We start from the raw sequence: 27,673 nt of genomic DNA on the forward strand, positions 1-27,673 counted from the left end.
GCAGGGAGTCTGCTTCTCCCTCTGACCCTCCCCCCTCTCATGTGCTCTCTCGCTCTCTCTCATTCTCTCTCTCAAATAAATAAATAAAATCTTTAAAAATAAATAAATAAAAACTTACAAAGAATAGTTTAAACAATGGTTGCGACCTCCTCCTATAGGAGAAGTATTATAAATTATGATAAATTATAATTTATGATAGTGAGCATCTTTTCTGTGCCTTGATGAACTGTCACATTCCTTTCTTTTTTTTTAAGATTTTATTTATTTGACAGAGAGAGACACAGCAAGAGAGGGAATACAAGCAGGGGGAGTGGGAGAGGGAGAAGCAGGCTTCCTATGGAGGGGGGAGCCCGATGTAGGGCTTGATCCCAGGACCCCGGGATCAAGACCTGAGCCGAAGGCAGACACTTAACGACTGAGCCACCCGGGCGCCCCTAAATTTATTAGTTGTTCACTGTAGCTTTTCCACTACTGTGCTAGGAAAAGATAATTTGAAGGGGTTTGCAGGTAATTTCATGGCTATAATGTGAATCCTGTATTAAAATGTCAGCTTTGAACATTCCTAGTCAGATTCAAGGGCTGCCTTGGATTTCTTGTGTGTAAGAGATCTAGGTAGGCTCCTGTTAAGGGATAATGGGAGCTACAGTAGAACTTTATACTTTCTACTGAGGTTGGGAAATCAGAGCTGCTTTCACAAGCCCCAGAATTACGGAGAATTCTCCACTCACCTCATTAAGACAGCTGTCAAATCATTGTCAGAAGTAATCTTTATAACTTGTAAGCATGTTTTGTAAATAGATTATATGGCTAATTATCTAATGAGTGTAAAAATAAATAGTGAAATGCTTTTACTTTATTTTATTTTTTTTTAAGATTTTATTTATTTGAGGGCGCCTGGGTGGCTCAGTTGGTTAAGCGACTGCCTTCGGCTCAGGTCATGATCCTGGAGTCCCTGGATCGAGTCCCGCATCGGGCTCCCTGCTCGGCAGGGAGTCTGCTTCTGCCTCTGACCCTCCCCCCTCTCATGTGTTCTCTCTCATTCTCTCTGTCTCAAATAAATAAATAAAATCTTTAAAAAAAAAAAAAAAAAGATTTTATTTATTTGACAGAGAGAGACACAGCGAGAGAGGGAACACAAGCAGGGGCAGTGGGAGAGGGAGAAGCAGGCTTCCCGCGGAGCAGGGAGCCCCACGCGGGGCTAGATCCCCGGACCCTGGGATCATGACCCGAGCCGAAGGCAGACGCTTAACGACTGAGCCACCCAGGCGCCCCACTTTATTTTTTTTTTAACATTTATTTACTTAAGTGATCTCTACACCCAATGTGGGGCTCGAACTCAAGACCATGAGATCAAGAGTCCCATGCACCATCGACTGAGCCAACCAGGTGCCCTTAAATGCTTTCACTTTAAAAGCGTAGTATACATGGAACACCTGGGTGGCTCAGTTGGTTAAGCATCTGCCTTCAGCTCAGATCAAGATCTGAGGGTCCTAGGATTAAGTCCTGCATTGGGCTCCTTGCTCAGCAAGAAGCTTACTTCTCCCTCTGCCTGCTGCTCCCCCTGCTTGTGCTCTCTTTCTCTCTGGCATATAAATAAATAAAATCTTAAAGAAAAAAAAAGGGGGGGAAAGAAAGCATAGTATATGAGTGCCTGGCTGGCTCATTCGGTGGCCTGTGAGTTCGAGCCCCACGTTGGGTGTAGAGATTACCTTTAACAAATAAAAAATAAAGGGGCACCTAGGTGGCTCAGTTGGTTAAGTGTCCGACTCTTGATTTTGGCTCAGGTCATGATCTCAGGGTCATGAGATCGAGCCCTGCTTCTGCTCTGCATTGGGCATGGAGCCTGCTTGGGATTCTCCCATTCCCTCTGCTCTTCCCTGCTTGCTCGCTGGCTTTCTCGCGCGCACATGCGCTCTCTCTCTCAAAAAATAAAATATGATAAAATAAAAGCATATCATATACCTGTAAAGAAACAATGGGTTGGGGAAAGTGAGGAAGGATTATGGAAAAAGATGTAGGGTTGTAAGGGTCTAGGAGAACCTTTGCAATTGGTAGAAAGGGAAGGCTGCTCCTGTGGAAGGATAGCACTGAAAATAGATAGAATCCATAACCTTACTTTCTTTTTGATCAACATACTACTGCCAACCCTCAGATTAAGGCAAGTTAAACAGAATCATATCACCTTTACTCATCTTTATCTTCTAGTGAGCTTATAAAAGATGATTCTGTATCTACTAAATCAGAAAGCCATAGTACCTTAAACTGCTTAAGTGTGGGCATGTGGGAGGGGTCAAACTGTGAACCAAATCACTGATTTACCTTCTTCTCAGATGTTATTTACTAGATAAAATTAGAGGACAGAAGCTAATTGGACTACTTCAATTTAGTGGTCACCTCATTCTACCTCTCAATTTCTACCTTAGCCTTAATGTTTTGCTCCTTGAATAGTAGGCAGAGGTTCGAGAAACCAAGAAGATGAGCTATCGTAATTTTCACATGTAATGACTTTTTCCATGCCTCTTTCACTAGACTTTATATTCCATGAAGACAGAGCCATGTTATTTACTGCTAAATCCCTAGTGCTTAACATAGTAACTCAATGTCTATTTTTTGAATGAATGGACCTGGTTTATTATTTTGGAATATGTATCAAACTGTTTTAAATTTATTTTTCTCTCTATTAGATATGCAACCATTGTCTCCAATTTCTGTCCATGAACGCTACAGTTCTCCTACTGCAGGGAGTGCTAAGAGAAGACTTTTTGGGGAAGACCCCCCAAAGGAAATACTTATGGACAGGATCATAACAGAAGGAACAAAACTGAAAATTGCCCCTTCTTCCAGCATTACTGCTGAAAATATATCAATTTCCCCTGGGCAAAGTCTTCTAACTATGGCCACAACCATAGTCACAGGAACAGCGGGACATAAAGTTACAATCCCATTGCACGGTAACATTTTAATGCATTTATTTTATATTTTTTCTGAATTAGTTAATAATTTAAGATTTGTCTTGCTGGATTGGATCACATGGCCTTTTTATTCCAGTTTCTTTTGAACCTATACTATTTTTTTTAATTTATTATCTTTAGAGCACTTCTAGGTTCAAAGCAAAATTGAGTAGAAGGTACAGAGATTTCCCATACACCCACTGCCACACACACACACACACACACACACACACTGCCACACACACACACACACACACACACACACACACACACCTTTCATCACCATAGTCATCCTGCACCAGAATGGTACATCTGTTACAATTGATGAACCTACATTGACACATCATTATCACCTCAAGTCCATAGTTTACATTAGGATTTACTCTCGCTATTGTACATTCTATAGATTTTGACAAATGTTTACTGACACATATCCACCATTATAGTATTATACAGAATAGTTTCACTGCCATAAAAATCCTCTGTGCTCCACCTTTTGTTTTGTTTTGAACTTATACTGTTTTTGAATTTTCACATTTTATAAATTTACCACCCTTTTTGTTAGGACTTATTTTATTTTCTTATGTGAGCTTTACAAATGAGTTACAAGAGTCTTGTTTCTTGATTAAAAACATCTCCTTAAGAGCTCAAAAGAAAGCAATATTGTTTCAGAGCAGAAATAGAAAACAAGACTGCTATAACCTAGAATTACTGTTTTTGTGGCTTTCTTCTCCTTTTCTAACCTATTCCTATGTTTATACACATGATAGATAGATAGATAGATAGATAGATAGATAGATAGATAGATAGATAGATAGATAGATAGAATTGACAACCTTTCTGGAACACATGCTGCTTATTTCTAAAATTGAAAACTCTTGCTTATACATTTAGGTATCACAAATGATGCTGGAGAGATCACACTGATACCAATTTCCATGAATACAGCTCAGGAGTCCAAAGTCGAGAGTCCTATATCACTTACTGCTCAGTCATTAATTGGTGCTTCTCCGAAACAGACCCATCTGACTAAAGCACAAGAGGCACATCCAACTGGAATAAGCAAACCAAAGAGAACTGGGTCTTTAGCACTGTTCTATAGAAAGGTATGTGATTTTGTGGCATCCAAAAGATCTCATTTGGGATGCTTGGCTGACTCAGTCAGTAGAGCATGTGACTCTTGATCATAGGGTTGTAAGTTCAAACCCCATATTGGGTGTACAGATTACTTAAAAATAAAATATTTTAAGGGGCGCCTGGGTGGCTCAGTTGGTTAAGTGTGCCTTCAGCTCAGGTCATGATCCCAGGGTCCTGGGATCGAGCCCCACATCTGGCTCCTAGCTCAGCGGAGAGCCTGCTTCTCCTGTTGCCTCTGCTGCTCCCCCTGCTTGTGCTCTCGCTCTCTCTCTGTCAAATAAATAAATAAAATATTTTAAATAAAACTAAAATTACCTCATTTAATCAGTGCAAGAAGGATTGAGTAACAGAGCAGCTTTAGCCTTCTTTTGTGTGTGTGTAGTAAAATATACATAAAATTTATCATTTTAACCATTTTTAGTGTACAGTGAAGTGTCATTAAATACATTCACATTGTCGTGCAGCTTTCATCATCATCCATCTCCAGAACTTTTTCATCTTCCTAAATTGAGACTCTGTTCCACTTAAAATAATTCCCGATTCCTCTTCCCACCACCAGTTCCTGGTAACCACCATTCTCCTTTCTGTCTCTAGGAATTTGACTACTCTAGGTACCTCATATAAGTGGAATCAAACAATATTTATGTTAATATTATATTAAATTAATATAAGTATTAATATTAATATTATATTAAAACAGGTTTATTCCACTTAGCATAAGTCTTCAAGATTCATCCATGTTGTAGCATCGTTCAGAGTTTCCTTCCTTTTGGGCGCCTGGGTGGCTCAGTTGGTTAAGCTACTGCCTTTGGCTCAGGTCATGATCCTGGAGTACTAGGATCTAGTCCCACGTTGGGCTTCCCTGCTCAGTGGAGAGCCTGTTTCTCCTCTGACCGCCGCCACCCCCACCCCCCCCCCGACTCGCACGGTCTCTCTCTCTTTCTCTCTGTCGCTCACTCTCTCTCAAATAAATCTTTAAAAAAAAGAATTTCCTTCCTTTTTAAGGCTGAGTAATACCCATTGTATGTATATAATACCCCCATTGTATGTAATAATAACCCCATTGTATGTACATTTTGTTTATCGATTCATCTGTAGGATGAACATTTGCGGTGTTTCTACCTTTTGGTTATTGTGAATAATGCTGCTATGAACATTAGTGTACAAATACCTATTCAAGTCTCTGCTTTCAATTCTCTTAGGTTTATACCCAGAAGTGGAAAAGTAATTCTGAATTTAATTTTTTGGGGAACTACCATACCATTTTTCACAGTGCCTGCCCCATTTTATATTCCTGCTACAATACATGGGGTTCCAAGTTCTCCACATCCTTGTCAACATTGTTTTCTGTTATTTTTGTTTTGTTTTTTTTTTTTTTTAAAGATTTTATTTATTTATTTGACAGAGAGAGAGGTAGCGAGAGCAGGAACACAAGCAGGGGGAGTGGGAGAGGGAGAAGCAGGCCTCCCGCCGAGCAGGGAGCCCGATGTGGGACTCGATCCCAGGACCCTGGGATCATGACCTGAGCTGAAGGCAGATGCTTAACGACTGAGCCACCCAGGCGCCCTGTTTTCTGTTATTTTTGATAATAGTCATCCTAATGAGAATAAAGTGGTATCTCATAGTTTTAATTTGCATTTCCCTAATTATTAGTGATGTTGAGCATCTTTTCATGTGCTTATTGGCCATCTGTCTGTCTGCCTTGGAGAAAGATTTATTTAAGTCCTTTGCCCATTTTTTATTTGAGTTTTGCTGCTGTTGTTATTGAGCTGTAGTTCTTCCTTTATATATTCTGGATAAGAATCCCTTATCAGATTTATGACTTGGAAATGTTTTCTCCCATTCCAGGGGTTGCCTTTTAACTGTGTTGATAGTATCTTTTGATGCACAGAGGTTTCTAACTTTGATGAAGTTCAATTTATCTATGTTTTGTTTTACTGTCTTTTGCTTTTTGTGTCATATCCAAGAAATCACTGACCGTTCCAAAGTCATGAAGCTTTTCCCCCTGTTTTCTTCTAAGAGTTTTATAGTTTTAGCATTTGTGTTTAATTCCTTGATCCATTTTGAGTTAATTTTGTATATGTCTGATGTGAGGTTCTAGTTTCATTCTTTTGCATCCATTCTGTCAACACCATTTGTTGAAAAGACTGCCATTTCTCCCTTGAATGGTCTTGGCACCATTTTCATAAGCCATTCAACCATATATGTGAGGGCTTATTTCTGGGCTCTTTTCTAAGCATTGTCCTCTTTATGTCTGTCTTTATGCCAGTACTATACTGTTTTGATTACTGTAACTTTGTAGTAAGTTTTGAAGTTAGGAAATGTGAGCCCTCCAACTTTGTTCTTCTTTTTCAAGATTATTTTGGCTGTTCAGAGTCCCTGGAGATTCCATATGAGTTTAAGGATGGATTTTTCTTTTTTTTTTTTTAGGATGGATTTTTCTATTTCTGCAAAAAATATCATGGGGATTTTGATAGGGATTGCACTGAATCTGTAGATTCCTTTGACTAGTGTTGACATCTTATTACCATTACTAAGTCTTCCAGTCCATGAATATGGGATGTCTTTCCATTTATTTGTGTTTTGGGTTTTTTATTTTGTTTTTTGTTTTTTAGTTAACATACAGTGTTTTATTTTTTTTTTAAGATTTTATTTATTTGTCAGAAAGAGACACAGCAAGAGAGGGAACACAAGCAGGGGGAGTGGGAGAGGGAGAAGCAGGCTTCCTGCCGATGTCGGGCTCGATCCCAGGACACTGGGATCATGACCTGAGCTGAAGGCAGATGCTTAACGACTGAGCCACCCAGGCGCCCCCAGTGTTTTATTATTTATCTTTCATTTCTTTCAGTAGCATTTTCAGTTTTCAGTATGTACTCTTTTACCTCCTTGGTTAAGTTGATTACTAACTATTTTATTCTTTTTCATGATATTGTAAATGCATTCATTTTCTTAATTTTATTTTTGGATTATTCATTGTTTGTGGTATAGGAATGAAAGAGATTTTTGTGTGATTTTTTTTTTCTAAGATTTTATTTATTTGAGATAGAGAGCATGAGCATGGGGAGGAGGGAGAGAGGGAGGGAGAGAAGCAGACTCCCTGCTGAGCAGGGAGCCTGATGGAGGCCTTTACCCCAGGACTCTGAGATCAGGACCTGAGCCGAAGGCAGATGCTCAACCAACTGAGCCACCCAGGCGCCCCATGTGGATTTTTTTTTTTCATTTTTTTTTTTATTTTTTAAGTAATCTCTACACCCAACACGGCTTGAATTTATAACCCCGAGATCAGGAGTCGCACATTACACTGACTGAGCCAGCCAGGTGCCCCTGTGTGATTTTGTATCCTCCAACTTTGCTGAATTCGTTTATTACTTCTAACATTTTTTAGGGACTCTTTACGTTTTCTACACCATAAAATCATGTAATCTGCAAACAGATGATTTTACTTATTTTCCTATTTGGATGCCTTTTATTTCTTTTTCCTTCCTAATTGCTCTGGCTAGAATTTCCAGTACCATGTTGAAAAGAAGTGCTGAAATTGGGCATTCTTGTCTCGTTCCTGATCTTAAAGGAAAAGTTTTCTTTGTTTTACTTTGAGTATGATGTTAGCTATGGATTTTTCATATATGGCATTTATTATGTTGAGGTAGTTTTCTTCTATTCCTAGTTTGTTGAGTGTTTTATGAAAAAAAAAGGGTTTTGAATTTTGTCAGACCTCAATTGAGGTAATCTTTCAATTGAGGTGATCTTTTTTTTTTTTTAAGATTTTATTTATTTATTTTAGAGAAAGATAGCTCAGGTGGGGGGCAGGGGTCGGTGGAAGGAGAAGAGGGAGAGTGAGAGAGAGTCATAAGCAGACTCCACACTGAGCACAGAGGCCCACACGGGGCTCGATCCCGTAACCCTGAGATCATGACCTGAGCTGAAACAAAGAGGCGGACGCTTAACCTACTGTACCACCCAGGTGCCTCTGTCCTACCTATTTTTATTTTTTTTATTTTTTTTTAAAGATTTTATTTATTTATTAGAGAGAGCATTAGAGGGAGGGGAGAGGGTCAGAGGGAGAGGCTGACTCCCCGCTGAGCAGGGAGCCCGATGTGGGATTCGATCCTGGGACTCCAGGATCATGACCTGAGCCAAAGGCAGTCGCTTAACCAACTGAGCCACCCAGGTGCCCATGTCCTACCTATTTTTAAAGCACTGTCAGCTTCTGATAAGACAGGCAAGTTAATCAGATATTTGTAACCAAACATGACTCTTCTGTAAAATAAGTTCCAGAACTGGAAGATACCTCTCTAGTCTACCCCGCAACTACATGGCTAGCTAGCCCGTTCTTAAGAATTGTAAAGGAAGGGTGCCTGGGTGGCTCAGTTGGTTAAGCGACTGCCTTCAGCTCAGGTCATGATCCTGGAGTCCCTGGATCGAGTCCCACATCGGGCTCCCTGCTTGGCAGGGAGTCTGCTTTTCCCTCTGACCCTCCCCCCTCTCATGTGCTCTCTCTCATTATCTCTTTCTCAAATAAATAAATAAAATCTTTAAAAAAAAAAAAAAAGAATTGTAAAGGAAGGGGCGCCTGGGTGGCTCAGTCGTTAAGCGTCTGCCTTCCGCTCAGGTCATGATCCCAGGGTCCTGGGATCGAGCCCCACGTCGGGCTCCCTACTCAGCGGGAAGCCTGCTTCTCCCTCTCCCACTCCCCCTGCTTGTGTTCCTGCTCTTGCTGTTTCTCTCTCTGTCAAATAAATAAATAAAATCTTTAAAAAAAAAAAAAAGAATTGTAAAGGAAAAAGAAGGCACCGTTTTTCAGGGCGTTTTAGCATTGTGATTAGGGTTTAGGACTTAAAAACTTTTTTAATTAATATTTTTTCTGAATTATCTTTGATGCAAATTTAAGTTTATTTCCTCTAGTCTCTTTTATCATAATTCTTTTTTTTATCATAATTTTTGAAAGACTTGCCCTTTTCTCTACTTCCCACTGCCTCCTCTACTCTACCTTCCCAAATCCTACTTCCCCCTTGTGCCTTTCTAAGGCCTGTTTTAAAAATGGAGTTTCAAAATGCAGCTTTTCTCCCATTTATTCCATATTTTTAATTTTCAGAATGACAAATTTTGATTATCTAAGATTGACAAAAATAAAGCTTTAGTTCTGAATTTTTAATTCTGAATCTACTTCAGGATCTTTTTTTTTTCTTTCCATTTAAATGTAGCTTACTTGATGGGGCGCCTGGGTGGCTCAGTCAGTTAAGCATCTGCCTTCCACTCAGGTCATGATCCCAGGGTCCTGGGATTGAGTCCCGCCTTAGGCTCCTTGCTCAGCCAGGAGCCTGCTTCTCCTTCTGCTTGCCGCTCCCCCTGCTTGTGCGTGTGAGCGTGCATGAGTTCTCTCTCTCTCTCAAATAAATAAATAAAACCTTTATAAATAAATAAATGAAACCTACTTGATATAGATTAGAAGCTAGAAAAATTTTATCCTAAAAGAGAATAGGAGGTCTATATCTCTAAAGAGTGTTAAGTGCCCGTGTCTATAATGAATTCAAAATAACCATTCCCTGAGTAAACTGCAGCTATTATCTATGCTGAATTCAGTGTGATGCTGGTGTTCTGTGCCTGAATAGAATTTTCTGTGAATTTTTTGTTAGAATCAGAATACTTCAAGAGTATATTTCTTTAACGCATTGGATCAACTCTGTAAAAGATACTTAACTATTATTTAATTACATATTATTTTTAATCTTTTTAACTAGGACTGTATCTTTCATTTTCTATCACAAATATAAAGTTCTAGCCTCTTTCCCACTGCTCTGACCCAAATGGATTCTGTTTATCTCTTGGCCAGCTGGGCCAGAAATAAAGGGATAGGATACAGAAAATGAGTTTGCTATAAAATGAATGACTTGTGGCTTTGGAGTCAACCACTCGTCTTTCTATCAGATTAGTGTATTGGATAGCTTACATTTGTTTTTAAACTGTGGATTATTTTCCTGCCAAAGATACTTTTATATAAGGGATGCCTGACTCTTTTTTCATTATTTTTCCCTGAACATTTAAATTTAAAGACTTAGTTCAAACAGAATAGTGTGATTTAGGAATACTATAGCAGGGTACCAGTTTTTAAAACAGTAAAACATAATGCTTCTTGGATGATTGGAAACCATTTTAGAATCTTGCAGGACCTTCAGGTCATTTGCTTTAGTATCAGTTCATATAAAGATTGTAAAAATGAAAGGTTCATGGCATTGAACTGAATTTACCCTGATGTACTTAGAAACAACAAAAACAAAAAACCTGGTATCTCATTTACTTCAGTGTTCCATTTATAAGCTCGTGAAAACAATGTAGAATATAGGGGAAGTGTTGTTTTTGGGGGGGGGGTTAAAGATTTTTTATTTATTTGACAGAGACACAGTGCGAGAGGGAACAGAAGCAGGGGGAGTGGGAGAGGGAGAAGCAGGCTTCCCGCTGAGCAGGGAGCCCGATGCAGGGCTCAATCCCAGGCCCCTGGGATCATGACCCGAGCCAAAGGTAGACACTTAAGGACTGAGCCACCCAGGGGCCCCATATAGGGGAAGTTTTTTAAATGGTTTGCTTTTTTTTGTTTGTTTCTTTTTCTTTAAGATTTTATTTATTTATTTGACAGAGCGAGCACACAAGCAGGGGGATCAGAAGAGGGAGAGGGAGAAGCAGGCTCCCCGCTGAGCAGGGAGCCCTATGTGATGCAGGGCTCAATCCCAGGACCCTGGGATCATGACCTGAGCCAAAGAGAGATGCTTAACTGACTGAGCCACCCAGGTGCCCCATGGTTTTGCTTTCTGACTCATTCTTGAAATGAAACATTTTAGCTCTTGATTATCTGACTTTTTTTATTTTTTAAGATTTTATTTTAAGTAATCTCTACACCCAACTTGGGGCTTGAACCCACAACACCGAGATCAAGAGTTGCATGCTCCACCAACTGAGCCAGCCAGGCACCCCTATTATCTGACATTTTAGACTCTCTAGCAATTTTATCTGAACAAAAAAAGGTGGGGGGGATTTCTGAACACTTGAAAAATTATGTGTTCATATTGGTCATGATGCAAGTAAATCCTGCATTTTAGTGTTTCTTACTTTACACAGATGACAGCATAGAAGACATCTTTTCCAAAAGAATTTTTAAGATGGTTTTCTAAAGAGAATTTTGTTTTAATCTACAGTCTTCTGGGATGCCTGGGTGGCTTAGTCGGTTAAGTGTCTGCCCTCAGCTCAGGTCATGATCTCAGGGTCCTGGGATCGAGTCCCGCATCAGGCTCCTTGCTCAGCGGGGAGCCTACGTCTCCCTCTCCCTCTGTCTGCTGTTCCCCCTGCTTGTGCTCACTCTTTCTCTCTCTGACAAAATAAATAAAATCTTTTAAAAATTATTAAAAAAATAATAATAATATACAGTCTTCTGCCATAGCAGTGAACTAGTACTATAGAACAGAAATTTTATGTAATTTTACATAACATTTATCAACAGCCTAGGTGTTTGTTAATCTTGGCCTGAAAGCCCATGTTCATGGTAAGAGATAAATTAGAGAAATTATTTACTATGTTTTTTTTGCATCAATGTACTACCTTCCATCTTAGGTCTATCATTTGGCAAGTGTACGCTTACGTGATTTATGTTTAAAACTGGATGTTTCAAATGAGTTACGAAGGAAGATATGGACGTGTTTTGAATTCACTTTAGTTCACTGCCCTGATCTAATGAAAGACAGACATTTGGATCAGCTGCTCCTTTGTGCCTTTTACATCATGGCAAAGGTAATGTATAAGCTGGGGAAGCTCTTTGTCCTAGTTACCCATTTTTGAAGCATGAAGTGAAAATCTGTTGCACTTGATTGTTATTTTGCCTTAAATGCTATATGCCAACACTGCCCACCATTGTTAATTAGTAAACTCCAGCTACTACATCTATTCTCTGAACTCTACATTTCATTTTGTAATAATCAGCTTTCCCACATCATAAGAATACATTGGTTATAAATAAAAGGTCTTAGAGACCATTTGTAGTATGTGGCTCTCCATATTATTCCTGTGAACAATACCATTTCCATCCCCATCCCTGTGATACCTCTCATCCAGTACTTTACAGTAAAATGATCATTATGTTGTAGGCTGGTAACCTAAGCCTAGAGCTGAAAGTAATTTGTTGAAGTTATACAATTAATAAATGGCAACCTAGGATTTCCTATTTCATAATTTAATGAATTTATAATTCAAAAAATAGCTTCTATAACATATTGCTCTCTAGTGATTTGTTGCACCACTTCAGAAGAGCATTTTACATTCCAGTTGCTACAACGTTGTATGTTTTCAATCATAAAATAACATATCTTACTTGTTTTTTAAAATTCTGATATATCTGAAACAATCACTTATAACTTTGGTCTGGACCATATTGGCCACACTGGCAATCCTAGTAGGTGTACATAGTTAAGACCTAATTTTTTAAGTTTTTGAGGCAGAGAACATGTTTTCAAACTCCTTTTTGACTCACCTCTCACAATGCCTTTTTAAATCTCTATACAAAGTAGATATCAATAAATGTTATTAACTAATCACTTGTATTTGCCAGAGAACTATCAGAGTTCAGGCTTTGCCATTTCTAGCCCATCATTATAGAGAACAGGTTTAGTGCTAATGGACTTTAGTGAAGCAGAGGGAAGGAATAAACTTTAATATCCTTTCTGGCCTATTTGTTATTATAAAGTTTACCTTTGTGGATCACTAATCCATTTTCTTCCTTTTGGCCATCACTGTAACTTTTCTGTCTAAGCATTAGAAACCCTGTAATCTGTCCTAAAATGTTAAAACCTCAACCTATAATAACTGCTCTGTTTTCTTGCGAATCACCACCAGACATTTTCTGTCCTTTAGTGTATAGTTAACTTACTTTTAAATAAGTACTTTAAAAGCTAATAACATCAGAGACTGCAGGGTATGCAACATATCTGAGTTTTCTTGTATCATTCTTTTTATAAAAAGAAGTGCATTTTCAGTAGAGTTATACCATAGCAATATCAGTGCTTTTGATTAATGAAACTATTAGCTGAGTCCCCACAGGCCATAAAGCCTGAACTTAAAGCTAGTAAAAATCATAAATGGTAGTGGTTTTTAGTCATGGACTGGCCTGGGGTTAATGGCTTTCTGCAAGGCTGCACTCAATGCCAGCCTATAATTGAAGTTTTTGTTCACAGCCATTTTTCTTTTAAGAGCAATTTATAAATGCAGTTTTTATTTTCCTTAGGTAACAAAAGAAGAAAGAACTTTTCAAGAAATAATGAAAAGTTATAGGAATCAGCCCCAGGCTAATAGTCATGTGAGTTACATTATTTTTCCTCCTGTCCAAAAATAGATTTGTACTGTTTCTCTGTTGACAAGTCATACAAATGGTAAACTTCTTTTATAGCTTTACTATACTTTAGATTTTTTGGTTTAATGCATACCATTAAACTCTAAAGACAGTTCAGTAAAAGCCAGGAAATTGGCTGTTTCTGACTCATCCATACATTTGCATATACTTCTCACATGTTCTCCTATTCCATTTGTTCATTTGTTAAATGGGGACATTTGTCACAAAAAATCTGATGAGGGGCACCTGGCTGGTTCAGTCAGTAGAGCATGTGACTCTTGATCTCAGGGTTGTGAGTTCAAGCCCCACATAGGGCATGGAGCCTACTTTTATTAAAAATATATATAATAATAATATTCTCTAATTGTATGAGACTTGATTCCCTAATGATGTTTAAATCCAGTGAAACTTGAGGATTTATTAACTTAAGTCCAGCTTCTTTTGCCATCTACTAAGAATCTTAACGTTTTCATCTTTAAATAGATACCAAGCATTTTGATAATGTTGTTTTATAATAGCCACGGTGAGAATCCTATACAACCTTTCAGTCATGGAAATATAATATTAGTCTATTGGCCTGGCACATAGTAAGTATTTAATGACTGTTATCTCCATATTATTATTATTACTGTAGCTGAAGAACCAAGATTAGGCTATCTTAAGGCTTTGGCCACTAAAGAGCCTGGTTGCTATGCTCTAGGGAGCATAATGGCCTCTTTTCTGGCCTTGGTGATCTGCCATCTTAGGAAGAGAGATGTGGCTGCTCAGATATCCCATGCTCAAGTACTGGTAGTCACACCCCCTTCTAAGAGAGCCCCACATATAGTTTCACTTTTTTTTTTTTTTTTAAAGATTTTATTTATTTTTTGATAGAGACAGCGAGAGAGGGAACACAAGCAGGGGGAGTGGGAGAGGGAGAAGCAGACTTCCCGCCGAGCAGGGAACCCGATGCAGGGCTCGATCCCAGGACCCTGGGATCATGACCTGAGCCGAAGGCAGACACTTAACGACTGAGCCACCCAGGCGCCCCTAGTTTCACTTCTTTACCTAAGCCCCAAAATACAGTGACAGTAATACAGACGTTAGAAGAGCCAGGTACAGGCATTTGTTATATCCTATGACAGGCTAAGAGTTTCTGGACCCTTCAGAAAAATCCCTCAGGAACAGAGCCTAGAGAGGTCCAGATTATCCCCAAAGATCATTAAGGTGAAGTTAGTGTGGGTCCAAAATGGACCAAGCCAGAGCTTCCTAAATATCCTTTCAATACCAGTACGCATAGGATGACCAGGAATGCATCATGCCTTTCAGCTATATTGGAGGTAGGAAGGAATTTAGGGGAAGGAATGGAAACATTTTCCTGTGGCCCTCTGAAAGGAGATGGAAATGAGATGAGAGCAGGAAAACAAGCCTTAATGAGATCAAATGATTCTCATGTAAGGAATTAAAAAGGAAGAACAAGCTCAGATATTTGAAGTTGCTTTTATTTGGCGAAACCTGCTCATCAGTGTTTATTTAGTTGCTACTTACTCAAGTCTTCTATTTTGTAAACTCCAACAATGGCATGGTAATAGGCTCTGCTTCCATATCCCCTCTACTAAGACATTTGTTGTAATCTGCATTTACCAGGCTAATAACATTTTATCCTTGATTATCACCCATACAGACAAATAGTTTTTCACTGGCATCCTATTTTGTTCTTCTTATTTTGGTTTTGCTTAACCTGTGCCTCTTTGTGACTTAGCAGTCCTTTTTTCCCAATCTGACGTATAGGTCTATAGAAGTGTACTGTTGAAAAGTATTCCAAGAGAAGTTGTGGCATACAATAAAAACGTAAATGGTGATTTTGAAATGACAGATTGTGGTAAGTTGCCCAATTTAATATTCTATATGTAATATACCTTTTCTTTAAGATTTTATTTATTTAAATGTCAGAGTGAGAGAGAAAGAGAGCACAAAAGCAGGGGGAGCTGCAGGCTCCCTGCTGAGCAGAGAGCCCAACGCGGGACTCAATCCCAGGACCTTGGGATCATGACCTGAGCCGAAGGTAGACGCTTAATAGACTGAGCCTCCCAGGCGTCCCTGTAATACACCTTTGATTACATTGTACATAATGCAGTGGGTGTCAGACCACATGGAGTCAATGATGAAGGTGGGATGGATAATGCATATGTGAATGCATTTGGGAAGAAACAAGTTTGGGATAAATATGGGTCAGGTGCCTCCCTCCAAAGAGGTTGTAAATTAAAACCATTAATTTGTCACCTGTTAGTTGTGTTTTAGAAGTTTCATAGTCTACTTACATACATCAGTAAGACACATAAAAGGCTCTTAATAAATTTTTAAAATAAATCTGAATTACATGGAAAGTAATCAGTGATCAGTGTCAGTGATCTGCCTGGGGTGACAATTAAGGAAATATCTTGTTCATTAATACGTATTCTGCCACCACCAGCAAAGCTGCCACCCTGTTGTTACCACCATGCTAAGACTTGAGGCACTAGTAAATGTTTTTCAAAGAAAGGAAAATCAAATGGTGATTATTCATGTTGATAAGTTGTGAAAATGCCTCTTCTGCCCATCTTTTCCTTGTCTCATCTTTCCATTACTTATTGTATACCTATGTGTACATGGGTATCACATGTACCATGATTTATTGAATTCCACAATGTGAGACATTTTTTTTTAAGAGAGAGAGCGAAGGGAGGAGCAGAGGGAGAGGGACAAGCGGACTCCGCACTGAGCATGGAACCTGATCCATGTAGTAAGGATAATTTACAACTGCCGTTACCAAGCCAATGTGCCTTGGAATAGTGTTAATTTAGGATGGTAGTAGGTTAAAATAAAAAATTAAAAAAAAAAAAAGGATGGTAGTAAGTGTTACAGGGAAGGGGGACTATGCATAAAAAATTTGAGAAGCATGGAATTAAAATGAATATGTGTTTTTTTCCAACTGCAAAACTTTTCAGAGCCTTTTTTTTAAGATTTTATTTATTTATTTGAGAAAGAAAGAGACAGAGATAGCAAGAGAGAGCACGAGCCAGGGAGGAGAGGGAAAAGCAGGCTCCCTGCTCACGTGGGGCTCGATCCCAGGACCCTGGGTCATGACCTGCGCTGAAGGCAGACGCTTAACTGACTGAGCCACCCAGGCGCCCCTTCTCAGAGCCTAACTAACATGGATTCTGAATTTCTAAGAGGAGGGTATAATATGCAGCATTTCCTTAACTTACTTGACTGCATAGCTTTTTCCCACCTTCAAAATAGCAAGAGAGGCAACTGGCTGGCTCAGTTGGTAGAGCATGTGACTCGATCTTGGGGTCATGAGCTCAAGCCATATGTTGGGCATAGAGCTTACTTAAAAAATAATAATAAATGGGCACCTGGTGATGATCCCTGGGTCTTGGGATCGAGTCCCACATTGGGCTCCCTGCTTGGCGGGGAGCCTGCTTCTCTCTCTGCCCCTCCCCCCCGCTGTTTGTGCTCTCTCTCTCTCTCTCTCTCACACACATGCTCTGTCTCATGCACTCACTCTCTCTCGCTTAAATAAATAAACTACTTAAATAATAATAATAATTTAATTTTTTTTAAAGATTTTATTTATTTATTTGAGAGAGAGAATGAGAGAGAGAGAGCATGAGAGGGGGGAGGGTCAGAGGGAGAAGCAGACTCCCCGCTGAGCAGGGAGCCCGATGCGGGACTCGATCCCGGGACTCCAGGATCATGACCTGAGCTGAAGGCAGTTGCTTAACCAACTGAGCCACCCAGGCACCCTATTTAATTTAATTTTTTAAAAATACCAAGGGGGTGCCTGGCTGGCTCAGTAGAAAGAGCATGAGAGTCTTGATATCAGGATTGTGAGTTCCAGCCCCACACTCGGTGTAGAGATTGCTAAAAATAAATAAACTTAAAAAAAAAAAGAAAGCAAATGATGCCTGGGTGGCTCAGTCAGTTAAGGGTCCAACTCCTGATTTCGGCTCAGGTCATGATCTCAGGGTCACGGGATCGAGCCCCACATCGGGCTCCTCACTCAGCAGGGAGTCTGCTTGAGATTCTCTCCCTCTCCTCCCCTTCCTGCCACTCATGCGCACATACGCTCCCTCTCAAATAAATAAATCTTTAAAAACATAAATAAAAATTAAAAAAAAAACGAGAGTGTTCAAGACATCCAAATTGTGACTAAGACCCCTGTAGTTCCCTGGGGCTGCTTGGCCCTTGGACCATGTTTGAGTTTTCTGGTTTTCCTTGGATGAAAGGATGCTTTTATCCTTTGTCTGCAGGGTTTGCAGGCCAGTATATTCAGAATGAGAACTTTTTTTGGTATGTTGAATTATTTTTATTTATTTTTTTAAGGTTTTATTTATTTGAGAGAGAGAGAGAGAGAGAGAGAGAGAGAGATCATGGGGAGGGGGAGGGGCAGAGGTAGAAGCCAACTCCCCACTGAGCAGGGAGCCTGTTGCAGGGCTCAATTCCAGGACCCCAGGATCATGACCTGAGCATAGGCAGACGCTCAACCAACTGAGCCACCCACCCCTGTGCTGAATTATTTTTAATTGTCAGTGGTTTCCTTAGCTCCTATAAGCAGATGATTCTTACATGTTCAAGTAGACAATGGTTTGTAATACTCTTCCCAAAGAAAGAGTAGGTTAAAGTTCTGCATGGTGCAACAAGCTATCCCAGAGTTACACAGTAAATAGGAAAGCACCTCAAGGCAAGCTATCATTTTATAACTGAGGACACTAACTATAAACTGAGTACCAAGTTTCCTGTTGTGCTTGGGGAAAATAAGGCTCTTAGAACACTTGTCACCTGCCTTGTATTTGCAGAAAAATAAAACAAGCGAATTATCTTGCTTCTTCCTTCACCTGTGAGGGTATGCTTTACCTTCTTAGAGTCTTTCCACCTTTCTCAAAGAGCCATTATGAATATCTGCAAGCCTTTTGTTACCCAAAGCTCATGATTTGCCACTGCCACCCATACTCTGGAGCTCAGTTTAGCTAAATCCCAACCCAGGGCTAGTGCCCCTCTGGCCACCAGTGACAGTGAGCTCAAAAAGGTATGATTGTGTTGGGGCGCCTGGGTGGCTCAGTCATTAAACGTTGGCCTTCGGCTCAGGTCATGATCTCAGGGTCCTGGGATCAAGCCCCGCATCGGGCTCCCTGCTCAGCGGGAGGCCTGCTTTTCCCTCTCCCACTCCCCCTGCTTGTGTTCCCTTTCTCGCTGTGTCTCTCTCCGTCAAAGAAATAAATAAAAAATCTTAAAAAAAAAAAAAGTATGATTGTGAAAACATTCTTGCTGAAGTAATATCTAGAGAAAAAGAGTAGTAGCCTAAGTTTACATATTTGCATTTCTCAAGATTCCAATTTAATTTATACATAATATAGATGGATTTCTGAACCTTTTCTAAAAACAGTTGCTGGGGCTCCTGGGTGGCTCAGTCATTAAGTGTCTGCCTTCGGCTCAGGTCATGATCCTGGGGTCCTGGGATCGAGCCCCACATCAGGCTCTCTGCTCGGCGGGAAGCCTGCTTCTCCCTCTCCCACTCCCCCTGCTTGTGTTCGTCTCTCACTGTCTCTCTCTCTGTCAAATAAAATCTTTTAAAAAGTAAAATAAAATAAAACAAAAATAAAAACATTAATTGCTTTACATAAAGATTTGTGTTAACTTGGTTTTTTTTATGTTGTAGAGAGAGTTGTAATTCAAGTCACCACTTTATATATTAATGTGCATCTGTCATAACACCGAATTCTTTTAACAGACTTGGAAGATGCTACAAAAACACCTGACTGTTCCAGTGGACCAGTGAAAGAGGAAAGAGGTGATCTCATCAAATTTTATAATACAATATATGTAGGAAGAGTGAAGTCGTTTGCACTGAAATACGACTTGTCAAATCAGGACCATGTGGTACGTTTTATATTTTACTATATGAATATTTATAGTCATAGTTGGAGTACTGTGAGTTTACTAGATAAGCGTTTCAGAGGCAAAATGCCACTGATAACATTATATAGGAGAAAAAAAATGCTGGTAATTAGAGAGTGATTAAGGCATTGATACAACACAGATCAGAGGAAATCATGGAAATTTTATCCATACTGTGATTATGTTGCTGGAAATTATGTTAACATATGGGCAAGTACTAGATGAGAATATGGAAAAATGAAATCAATTCTGGTAATTTTTTCTGTTTTTGATTTCTTTTGTTATATTTATATATGAGATAACTGTTTTTCTCAAGATAAAGAGAAAAGGAAATAAATAGGCCTGAATCATTAATAGAGGCAACACTAAGACATTTTTGTGCAGATTCAGAAGTACCAGAAAGCCTGTGAAAGTATTACCAGTGTATAAGCGAGGTTGGTTCCCACGAGAGCAGACATTAGTTGTAGAGGGACCTAGTAGAAACTGCATCTAGCTGGTAGCCATATATGTGTATTTGTGTCTCTCTTTACATTTCCATCCTTGTCCCTTTCAAGGAATGTGGTCTGTGACTATTCACAAAGGCCGTGACTGCTCGTTCAATTCCATTGGTTCCACCTCCCCCTATCATGAGTATGTCTGTTATTAGCAAAATTGGAACTAGTTTTATTAGGGGTGCCTACGTGACTCAGTTAAAGTGTCTCTTGATTTCAGCTCAGGTCTTGATCTCAGGGTTGTGAGTTCAGGTCCCACATTGGGCTCCACGCTGGGCATGGAGCCTACTTAAAAAAAAAAAAAGAGTTTTATTAGCTTCAAGTGAAGATGATGAATGAAATTATTAATTAAGGAGCCATCTCCATTTATTCCTAGAATGGAAACATTGTACAGAATATTAAAGGAAAGTGTAATACCTGCTCCCCTAACTCTATTTCTAAATCATTTGCATTTCAGTATAAAGTCTTAACCCTTTCATTAACAGATTTCTTCCATGTTGGACTCATCCTCCTGGCTCATAGAGTTCTCTCTTTTTTTCCCTCTGCTACTGCTTGGTTATAGTGTGTGTGTGTGTGTGTAGAGAGAGAGATTATTATTGTGTTAGGACATTGATTACTTTGCCTCTGCTTTCTGTGCATGAACAAGAGGTTCCTGTGCTGCTAGCTTACCACTTCTGGGTGTCTCAGAATTCTTCAGGAGTTCCTAAAAGATGCAGGGAAATAAATTTTAGTTTATCTGTTAGTAATTGTTGAAAAACAAGGGGGTAATGGACTGTCTTTGCTTTTTTCAGCCATAAATAAACTCTTAAAGTATAGCTGACACCTAACTAAGAAATGCCAATAAGAATAAAAATATGGAGGGCACCTGGGTAGCTCAGCCGGTTAAGCGTCTGCCTTCTGCTCAGGTCATGATCCAGGAGTCCCAGGATCGAGCCCCACATCAGGCTCCCTGCTCAGTGGGGAGTCTGCTTCTCCCTCTGCCCTTCACCCCACCCATGCTCTCTCTCTGTCATTCAAATAAAGTCTTTTTAAAAAAGTAACACATACCATTTTTTTAAAAAAAGAATAAAAATATGGGGGTGCCTGGCTGGCTCATTTGGTAGAGGATGCAACTCTTGATTTTGGGTTTGGGAGTTCAAGCTCCATGTTGGACATGGAGCCTACTTAAAAAAAAAAAAAAAAAGAATAAAAATATGGTGGGATTCAAAAAAAGAAACTTACCTTACAAAAATTTACTTTTGGTTATTTCAGATGGAAGCTCCACCTCTCTCTCCTTTTCCACATATTAAGCAACAACCAGGCTCACCACGCCGTATTTCTCAGCAACACTCCATTTATGTTTCCCCACATAAGAATGGGTCAGGCCTTACACCCAGGAGTGCTCTGCTATACAGGTTCAATGGCAGCCCTTCTAAGGTAAGGTACATACAGACTTACTCCAAAACAACCTATGTACATGTGTTAAAAATTGGATTTCAGATTACCAGGTAGTAATCTTTAATCTTGCTCTTTGTCTGCAGAGTTACTACTAATAAATATGAACTGTTACTGTGGCAAGTCTCCAGTGATCAAGAGCAGTGTGTTCAGTTGATACAGTTTAATCCATTACTATTGTAGGGAAGTTCACTGCAAGAGTTCAATGTGTCTCCCGCTTAAGCATGATCTTGAGAAGGGACAAATAAGGCAGCACCTGTAAGTGGTCAGACACAAGGGATATTAACTTTAAAGAAAGGCCTTCAAAGTGAAAGTTCGTTTGGTGAATGGGATAGTGAAAAGCCTGAAAATAGAGGCCTTCTCTTATTTACACAAACTGTTCTGTGGTTATCCCCATCTTAATTTCCATACAGTGATAAAGATGTGACAGTTACATGATTGTTGTTTTCAGATATTTGAAGAGCTATCAAGCAGATATGTTCAGTATGTCTCCAGAAGCCAACCTAAGATATAATACCTCACAGACTTGCATTTCCTCTTCATAGAAGTTGATTTCCTGCAAGGATGTTTAGAAGAGATTCTTGCATGAAATCAAAGAGGAGACCAATTGACTTCTCAGGCAGTGATTTCAAAATCATAGATCAGAATCACCTGGGGTACTTGTTGAACACGTATCTGTCCGAGAGACCTACTGAATCCCAAAGCTCTGGCAGTCAGGTTCACTAGACCATTGTGATCCACAGCTTTCAGGAACCACTTCTCTAAGGCCTTGCTACTCAGAATGTAGTTTATAGACCAGCAACATCAGTGTCACCTGGGAGCATGTTAAAAATGCAGGATTTCAAGCCTCATGCCAGCCCTACTGAATCTGCATTTTAATAAGATCCACAGATGAACATTAATAAGAACATTAAAGCTTAAAAAACATGCTCTAGGAGGAGGATCTCAAACCTTAAGGAAGCTTAGAATCACCTGGAGGGCTTGATGAAACATAGATTGCTCAACCCTGTCCCCAGAGTATCTGATTCAGTAGGTGTGAGGGTGAGGCTTGAGAGTTTGCATTCCTAATAAGTTCCTAGAAACTTCTGCGTCTGGTCCAGTGTCTATACTTTGAGAACTACTGCTATAAGGTAAATCCAATTTTTAAAGCCATGAGAAGATGAGTTCTAGTCATCCTTATTAGGTTGGCCTAGATTCAAAAAATAATGTCTAGGGCACCTGGCTAGCTCAGTCAGTGGAGCATGTGACTCTTGATCTCGTGTTGTGAGTTCGCGTCCCATGTTGGGTGTAGAGATTACTTAAAAAATTTTTTTAAATCTTAAAATAATCTCTACCTTATTGTTGAGCTTTGGATAGAGTGCAGGAAAAAGCAGTTAGCTTAGTTCTTTGCTGCTGTTTCCTCTTTTGTCCCCTTTTACTCACATGTGTCCTCTATTTTTGCAGAGTTTGAAAGATATCAACAATATGATAAGGCAGGGTGAACAGAGAACCAAGAAGCGAGCAATAGCCATAGATGGTGATGCAGAATCCCCTGCCAAACGCCTCTGTCAAGAAAATGATGATGTTTTGCTTAAACGACTACAGGATGTTGTCAGTGAGAGAGCAAATCATTAACACCCTTCCTGTTTCTATCATAAAAGCACTTTCAGGTGGCAGAAAGTTGGGGGTTTTCAGCCCTGTAGATGGAAAGTATCACTGAGTTACATGAAAAATTGCACCAAAATTATATGGGTTTTTTTTTACATTTATCCAAAATGTAGTTGACAGTGTATTTTGAGTTGGATTGGAAAGCAATATTTCAAGTGCCTTTTAAACATTTTAATAGTTATAGAATCTTTTAAATGACTATTCCTTGGTTTAGTTTTTAAGATGAAGTAAGGAGATACCTCATAATTTTTTAGCTCACTTTTAAAAATCAAATGTCTCCTCTTTCTGCGCTTTGTAATATGAAGGTAAATAATATGTTTTTGGTAAGCATCCTTTGAGATATCTCTGTTCTTAATTTAATATTGAGTAGAGGGGCATCTGGCTGGTAGAACATGAGACTCTTGATCTCGGGGTCATGAGTTCGAGCCCCATGCTGGGCATAGAGATTACTTAAAAAATTATATATGTATATTGAGTAGGGTTTGGTTCCCATAGCACCTGGGCCAAAGGATGACACACTAGCCCATCTATGACCCACTCTGGCAACTCCACATCCAGGTGCCACCACCATTCTGGGTTGTCTAGCTCCCTTCTCATGCCCTTTCTCTCCTTGAGCATAAGCAGATTTATGCCTGAGCCCATGCATTACTATGCTCCTTGCCTTCCAACCCTAAGCCTTCTTAGCTGATGTCACAACCTAATAAAAGGGGTACTTGGGTGCAGCTTTCCAAAGAATCAGCTGTTCAATATTCACTTTTTTTAATGTGTTTCCAGAATCTGGAAGGACATGAATAAACCATTCTTAATTAATTTTGAGAAAGTTATGAAATGTATGTTTTTTAAACTGCAAACGTTATTTTTTTAAATACAAAATGTTTAACTTATATCTAACCCTGGCTGATTTGAGTTAGTCTAAGATTTGGCTGTAAATTTGTAATTGCTATTGTCAGGAATTTTATTTTTAAATTTTAAGAAAAGTGATTTTGGTCACATTTTACTTTTCTGAAAATTACATCCTCATTTTTTGTGTAGTATCTACACATGTTGTAAGCCAAATAACATCAAATTTGTCTGAAGTCCTTGTATATATTTTTATGTAGCTGTAACTATTGTGTCATTTTCATCTTCATTATTAATGTGGAAAATATACATGAGCATTTGTACATTGACTATATAAGAAGCTCTGGATATGTTTTTATCAACTTTTAAGACAATATCAGTGTACATAAAATAGCTAATAAAACATTGGCGTTTCTGAGATATTGAAAGACTGTATTTGTGTGACTAGAAACAATTCTGCAGCCATCTACAACCTATACCTTCTTAAATAACCTGTTTTATGTCTTTTAAATACCTTAGTGTAACTTAAAAGTTAATGTTCTGGTGGTTTCCAGGGGCTAGGAAGAGATTGGAGAGTGACTGCTTGAATACAGGGTTTTCTTTTGAGGGGATAAAAACATTTTAGAACTTGATGTAGATAGTGGTTGTATAATGTGAATTTACTAAATGACACTTTAAAATGATTATTTTAAAAAATAAAATGAGGGGCTGGCCCTGCTTAGGATTTTGAGGAACCATGGAAGCGGCGGCAACAGTTGGAGTTTAAGCACTTTTGTGACGGTCTCCGGGTTCCCTGTGAGAGGAAAGGGGAGGATGCCACTGGAATCATCTTCCTCTTTGATGCCACTATCCTTCCCTTCTCCCTTACCCTCAGTACCAGACAGTATTACTAACTTTTCCCCTCCCCCAGTGTCTTACATCACTTCCCAGGAGATGAAGTGTATTCTTCACTGGTTGCCTACAGGACCTGGTAGCTAAGGCAGTGCCAGGAAAATTACAGCCACTGCTGGAGGGGCTGGAGCAGCTTAGTGTGTCTGGAGCAAACCGACCACCCTGGATCTTTGAGTGCCAGCTACGTCTTTGGGATCAGTGGTTTTGAAGTTGGGCTGAGCCGGAGCGCAATGAATTTGTCAGGCAGCTGGAGGTCAGTGAGCCAGACTTTGTGGCAAAGCTTTACCAGGCAGTGGCTGCTACGGCTGGTAAAGACTGATGGGCATTAAAATCAAAGAAGATAATCACAGCTGATGGAGCTGCAACTTTACTATGAGAACTTCAAATGTGTCACTTAAAGGTCTAGGGATGGTATCCTGCTCGGCTGACTGAACTTGTTGACCAGTACTGGCTTGATTATTTCTTTGGGGGTGGGGAGGGGCAGAGGGAGAGAGAGAATCCATGCCCAGCGCTGAGCCCGATGTGGGGCTCGATCTCACAACCCTAGTGACCTGAGCCGACATCAAGAGTTGGACGCTTAGGGGGGGAAATCGGAGGGGGAGACGAACCGTGAGAGACTATGGACTCTGAGAAACAAACTGAGGTTTCTAGAGGGGAGGGGGGTGGGGGGATGGGTTAGCCTGGTGATGGGTATTAAAGAGGGCATGTTCTGCATGGAGCACTGGGTGTTATATGCAAACGATGAATCATGGAACACTACATCAAAAACTAATGATGTAATGTATGGTGATTAACATAATAATAAAAAAATAAAAATAGGGCGCCTGGGTGGCTCAGTTGGTTAAGCGACTGCCTTCGGCTCAGGTCATGATCCTGGAGTCCCGGGATCGAGTCCCGCATCGGGCTCCCTGCTCAGCGGGGAGTCTGCTTCTCCCTCTGACCCTCCTCCCTCTCATGCTGTCTCTCATTGTCTCTCGCAAATAAATAAAATCTTAAAAAAAAAATAAATAAATAAAAATAAAAATAAAAAAACTATATATATATACAACAACAACAACAACAACAGAGTTGGACACTTGGCCGACTGAGCCACCCAGGCGCCCCAAGCCTTGGTTATTTCAATGTTAACAGCCTATCAACTGGACTGCTCACATAAATGTTTTCCATCTAAGTAAATCCAGGTCAGCAGTCTGCCTCCTAGCTTGCTCCTTTCTACATGTCAGACCCTCAAGAATTCCGTGGCTTCTTTTACAAGTATAACCAGAAGGAACCTACACATTATAACTCAAGCGTATTGCTGGCCCACAGGGCTATAAAGTAGAGCCTTCCTACTCCAGAAACAGGAGAGAAGGACAATAAAAGGTCATGCAACTGGATTCACATGGCTGGTTTCACTGCTCTTACCAGATTCTGGCATAATTATGTGACATCCCAACTATTAGCTTTCCTAGTGATGATTTTGTAAAATTATGGAAAAATCAGGAGAGGGAGATAATTAGTTACTCCTTCCACACTGATGTTTGTTTGAATCCAAATAGCAATGACTTTTCCTAAAGCATTTGTGATATTCTTGAAGCTGGTAACAGATTCCTATTCTGTAAGCTTGCTCTGTGATATGAAAACAAGTGACACTCTTTATAGGTTGAAGGGTTTATTTTTTGTATCAAAATAATGAATCTTCAAAATAAAATGATTATGTTTGGTGACTTTCACCTCAATTCAAAAAATGCCTTAGACACATAAAGAAACAGGGTGACTTCAAGTCCTTGGAATGAATTTGTGAAGCAAATTATGATACTGAATTAAGGAAAGCACTCTTAGGAGTGCTTTCAGGCGTATTTCTCCAGATGGGACTCACAACTTAAAGTTCTTTCCTAATTAAGATTTTTATATAGTTAGATTACATTAAATCAGATTTTTTTAAGAAGGTAATATTCCTGGGGTGCCTGGGTGGCTCAGTCGGTTGAGCGTCTGCCTTCAGCTCAGGTCATGATCTCAGGGTCCTGGGATCAAGTCCCACATCGGGCTCCTTGCTCAGCAGGAAGCCTGCTTCTCCCTCTGCCTGCCGCTCCCCCTGCTTGTGCTCTCTCTCTCTCTCTCATAAATAAATAAAATCTTTTTTAAAAAAAGATAATATTCCTACTTGTTTTTCTTTTTTTTTTTTTCTTTTATGGTACTTTCACTAAGTCAAAACTGTTAATAGCTGCCTATCATATTCCTGGCCCTTAACTAGGTGCTAGGGATATAAAAATAAACCAGCCATAGTACCTGTGCTCGAGATATAATAATTGTAACCCATTACTACAGTTGTTCCTTGAACAACACCAGGGATTAGGGACACCGGCATCTCCACACACACACCTCACAGCCCGCTGTCAAAGATCCATGTATAATTTTTGACTCCCTTTCAAATATTTAATTACTAATAGCCTGTAAGACTGGAAGCCTTACCAATATCCTAAATAGTTGATTAACACATATTTTGTATGCTATATGTATTGTATACCGTATTCTTACAATTAAGTTAAAAATATTTTTAAATGTTAAAATCATAAGGAAAATACATTTACAGTACTATACTATTATCAAAAAGAATCTGCATGTTAAGTGGACCCACACAGTTCAAACCCATGTTGTTCAAGAGTCAACTGTAGAATAAGTATAGCATAGAGCTCTACACAAAGAGGGCTGGTGTTGGGGCGCCTGGGTGGCTCAGTCGGTTAGGCAGCTGCCTTCGGCTCAGGTCATGATCTCGGGGTCCTGAGATGGAGCCATGTATCGGGCTCCCTGCTCATGGGGGAGTCTGCTTCTCCCTCTCCCTCTGCTGTTCCCCCTGCTTGTGCTCTCTTGCGTGCACTCTCTCTCTCAAATAAATAAAATCTTAAAAAAAAAAGTAAACACCTGGTCAAAAAGAGCTGTATGCTTTAAGATACTGGTAGTGGGGATAGAAGAGGAACCACAGAGAGTCATGTAACTGGGCATATATGGGATCCCAG

The 27,673-nt window shown here is 39.7% G+C and overlaps 1 protein-coding gene and 1 pseudogene across 3 annotated transcripts in view; both read left to right on the plus strand.

Moving 5' to 3' along the window:
* Nucleotides 1-24,214, plus strand: part of RBL1 (RB transcriptional corepressor like 1) — a 59,934-nt gene extending 35,720 nt beyond the window's left edge. Inside the window, exons 15-22 of one of the 3 annotated variants that reach the window (XM_032419727.1) lie at nt 2,685-2,951; nt 3,846-4,057; nt 11,688-11,864; nt 13,351-13,422; nt 15,226-15,316; nt 19,208-19,356; nt 21,117-21,281; nt 22,743-23,040. In XM_032419727.1, coding sequence (XP_032275618.1) covers nt 2,685-2,951; nt 3,846-4,057; nt 11,688-11,864; nt 13,351-13,422; nt 15,226-15,316; nt 19,208-19,356; nt 21,117-21,281; nt 22,743-22,913 — 1,304 coding nt within the window. In that variant the 3' untranslated portion in view covers nt 22,914-23,040. Of the gene's footprint in view, nt 1-2,684; nt 2,952-3,845; nt 4,058-11,687; nt 11,865-13,350; nt 13,423-15,225; nt 15,317-19,207; nt 19,357-21,116; nt 21,282-22,742 lie in introns of all 3 variants that reach the window. The other 2 variants (XM_032419726.1, XM_032419725.1) reach the window with 2 other exon arrangements.
* Nucleotides 24,215-24,294: 80 nt separating this feature from the next.
* On the plus strand, nt 24,295-24,996 carry LOC116641784 (annotated as a pseudogene).
* The last annotated feature ends 2,677 nt before the right edge of the window (nt 24,997-27,673 follow it).

Source organism: Phoca vitulina, unplaced genomic scaffold, assembly GCF_004348235.1.
Source record: "Phoca vitulina isolate PV1807 unplaced genomic scaffold, GSC_HSeal_1.0 scaffold22, whole genome shotgun sequence".
Lineage (NCBI taxonomy): Eukaryota > Metazoa > Chordata > Mammalia > Carnivora > Phocidae > Phoca > Phoca vitulina.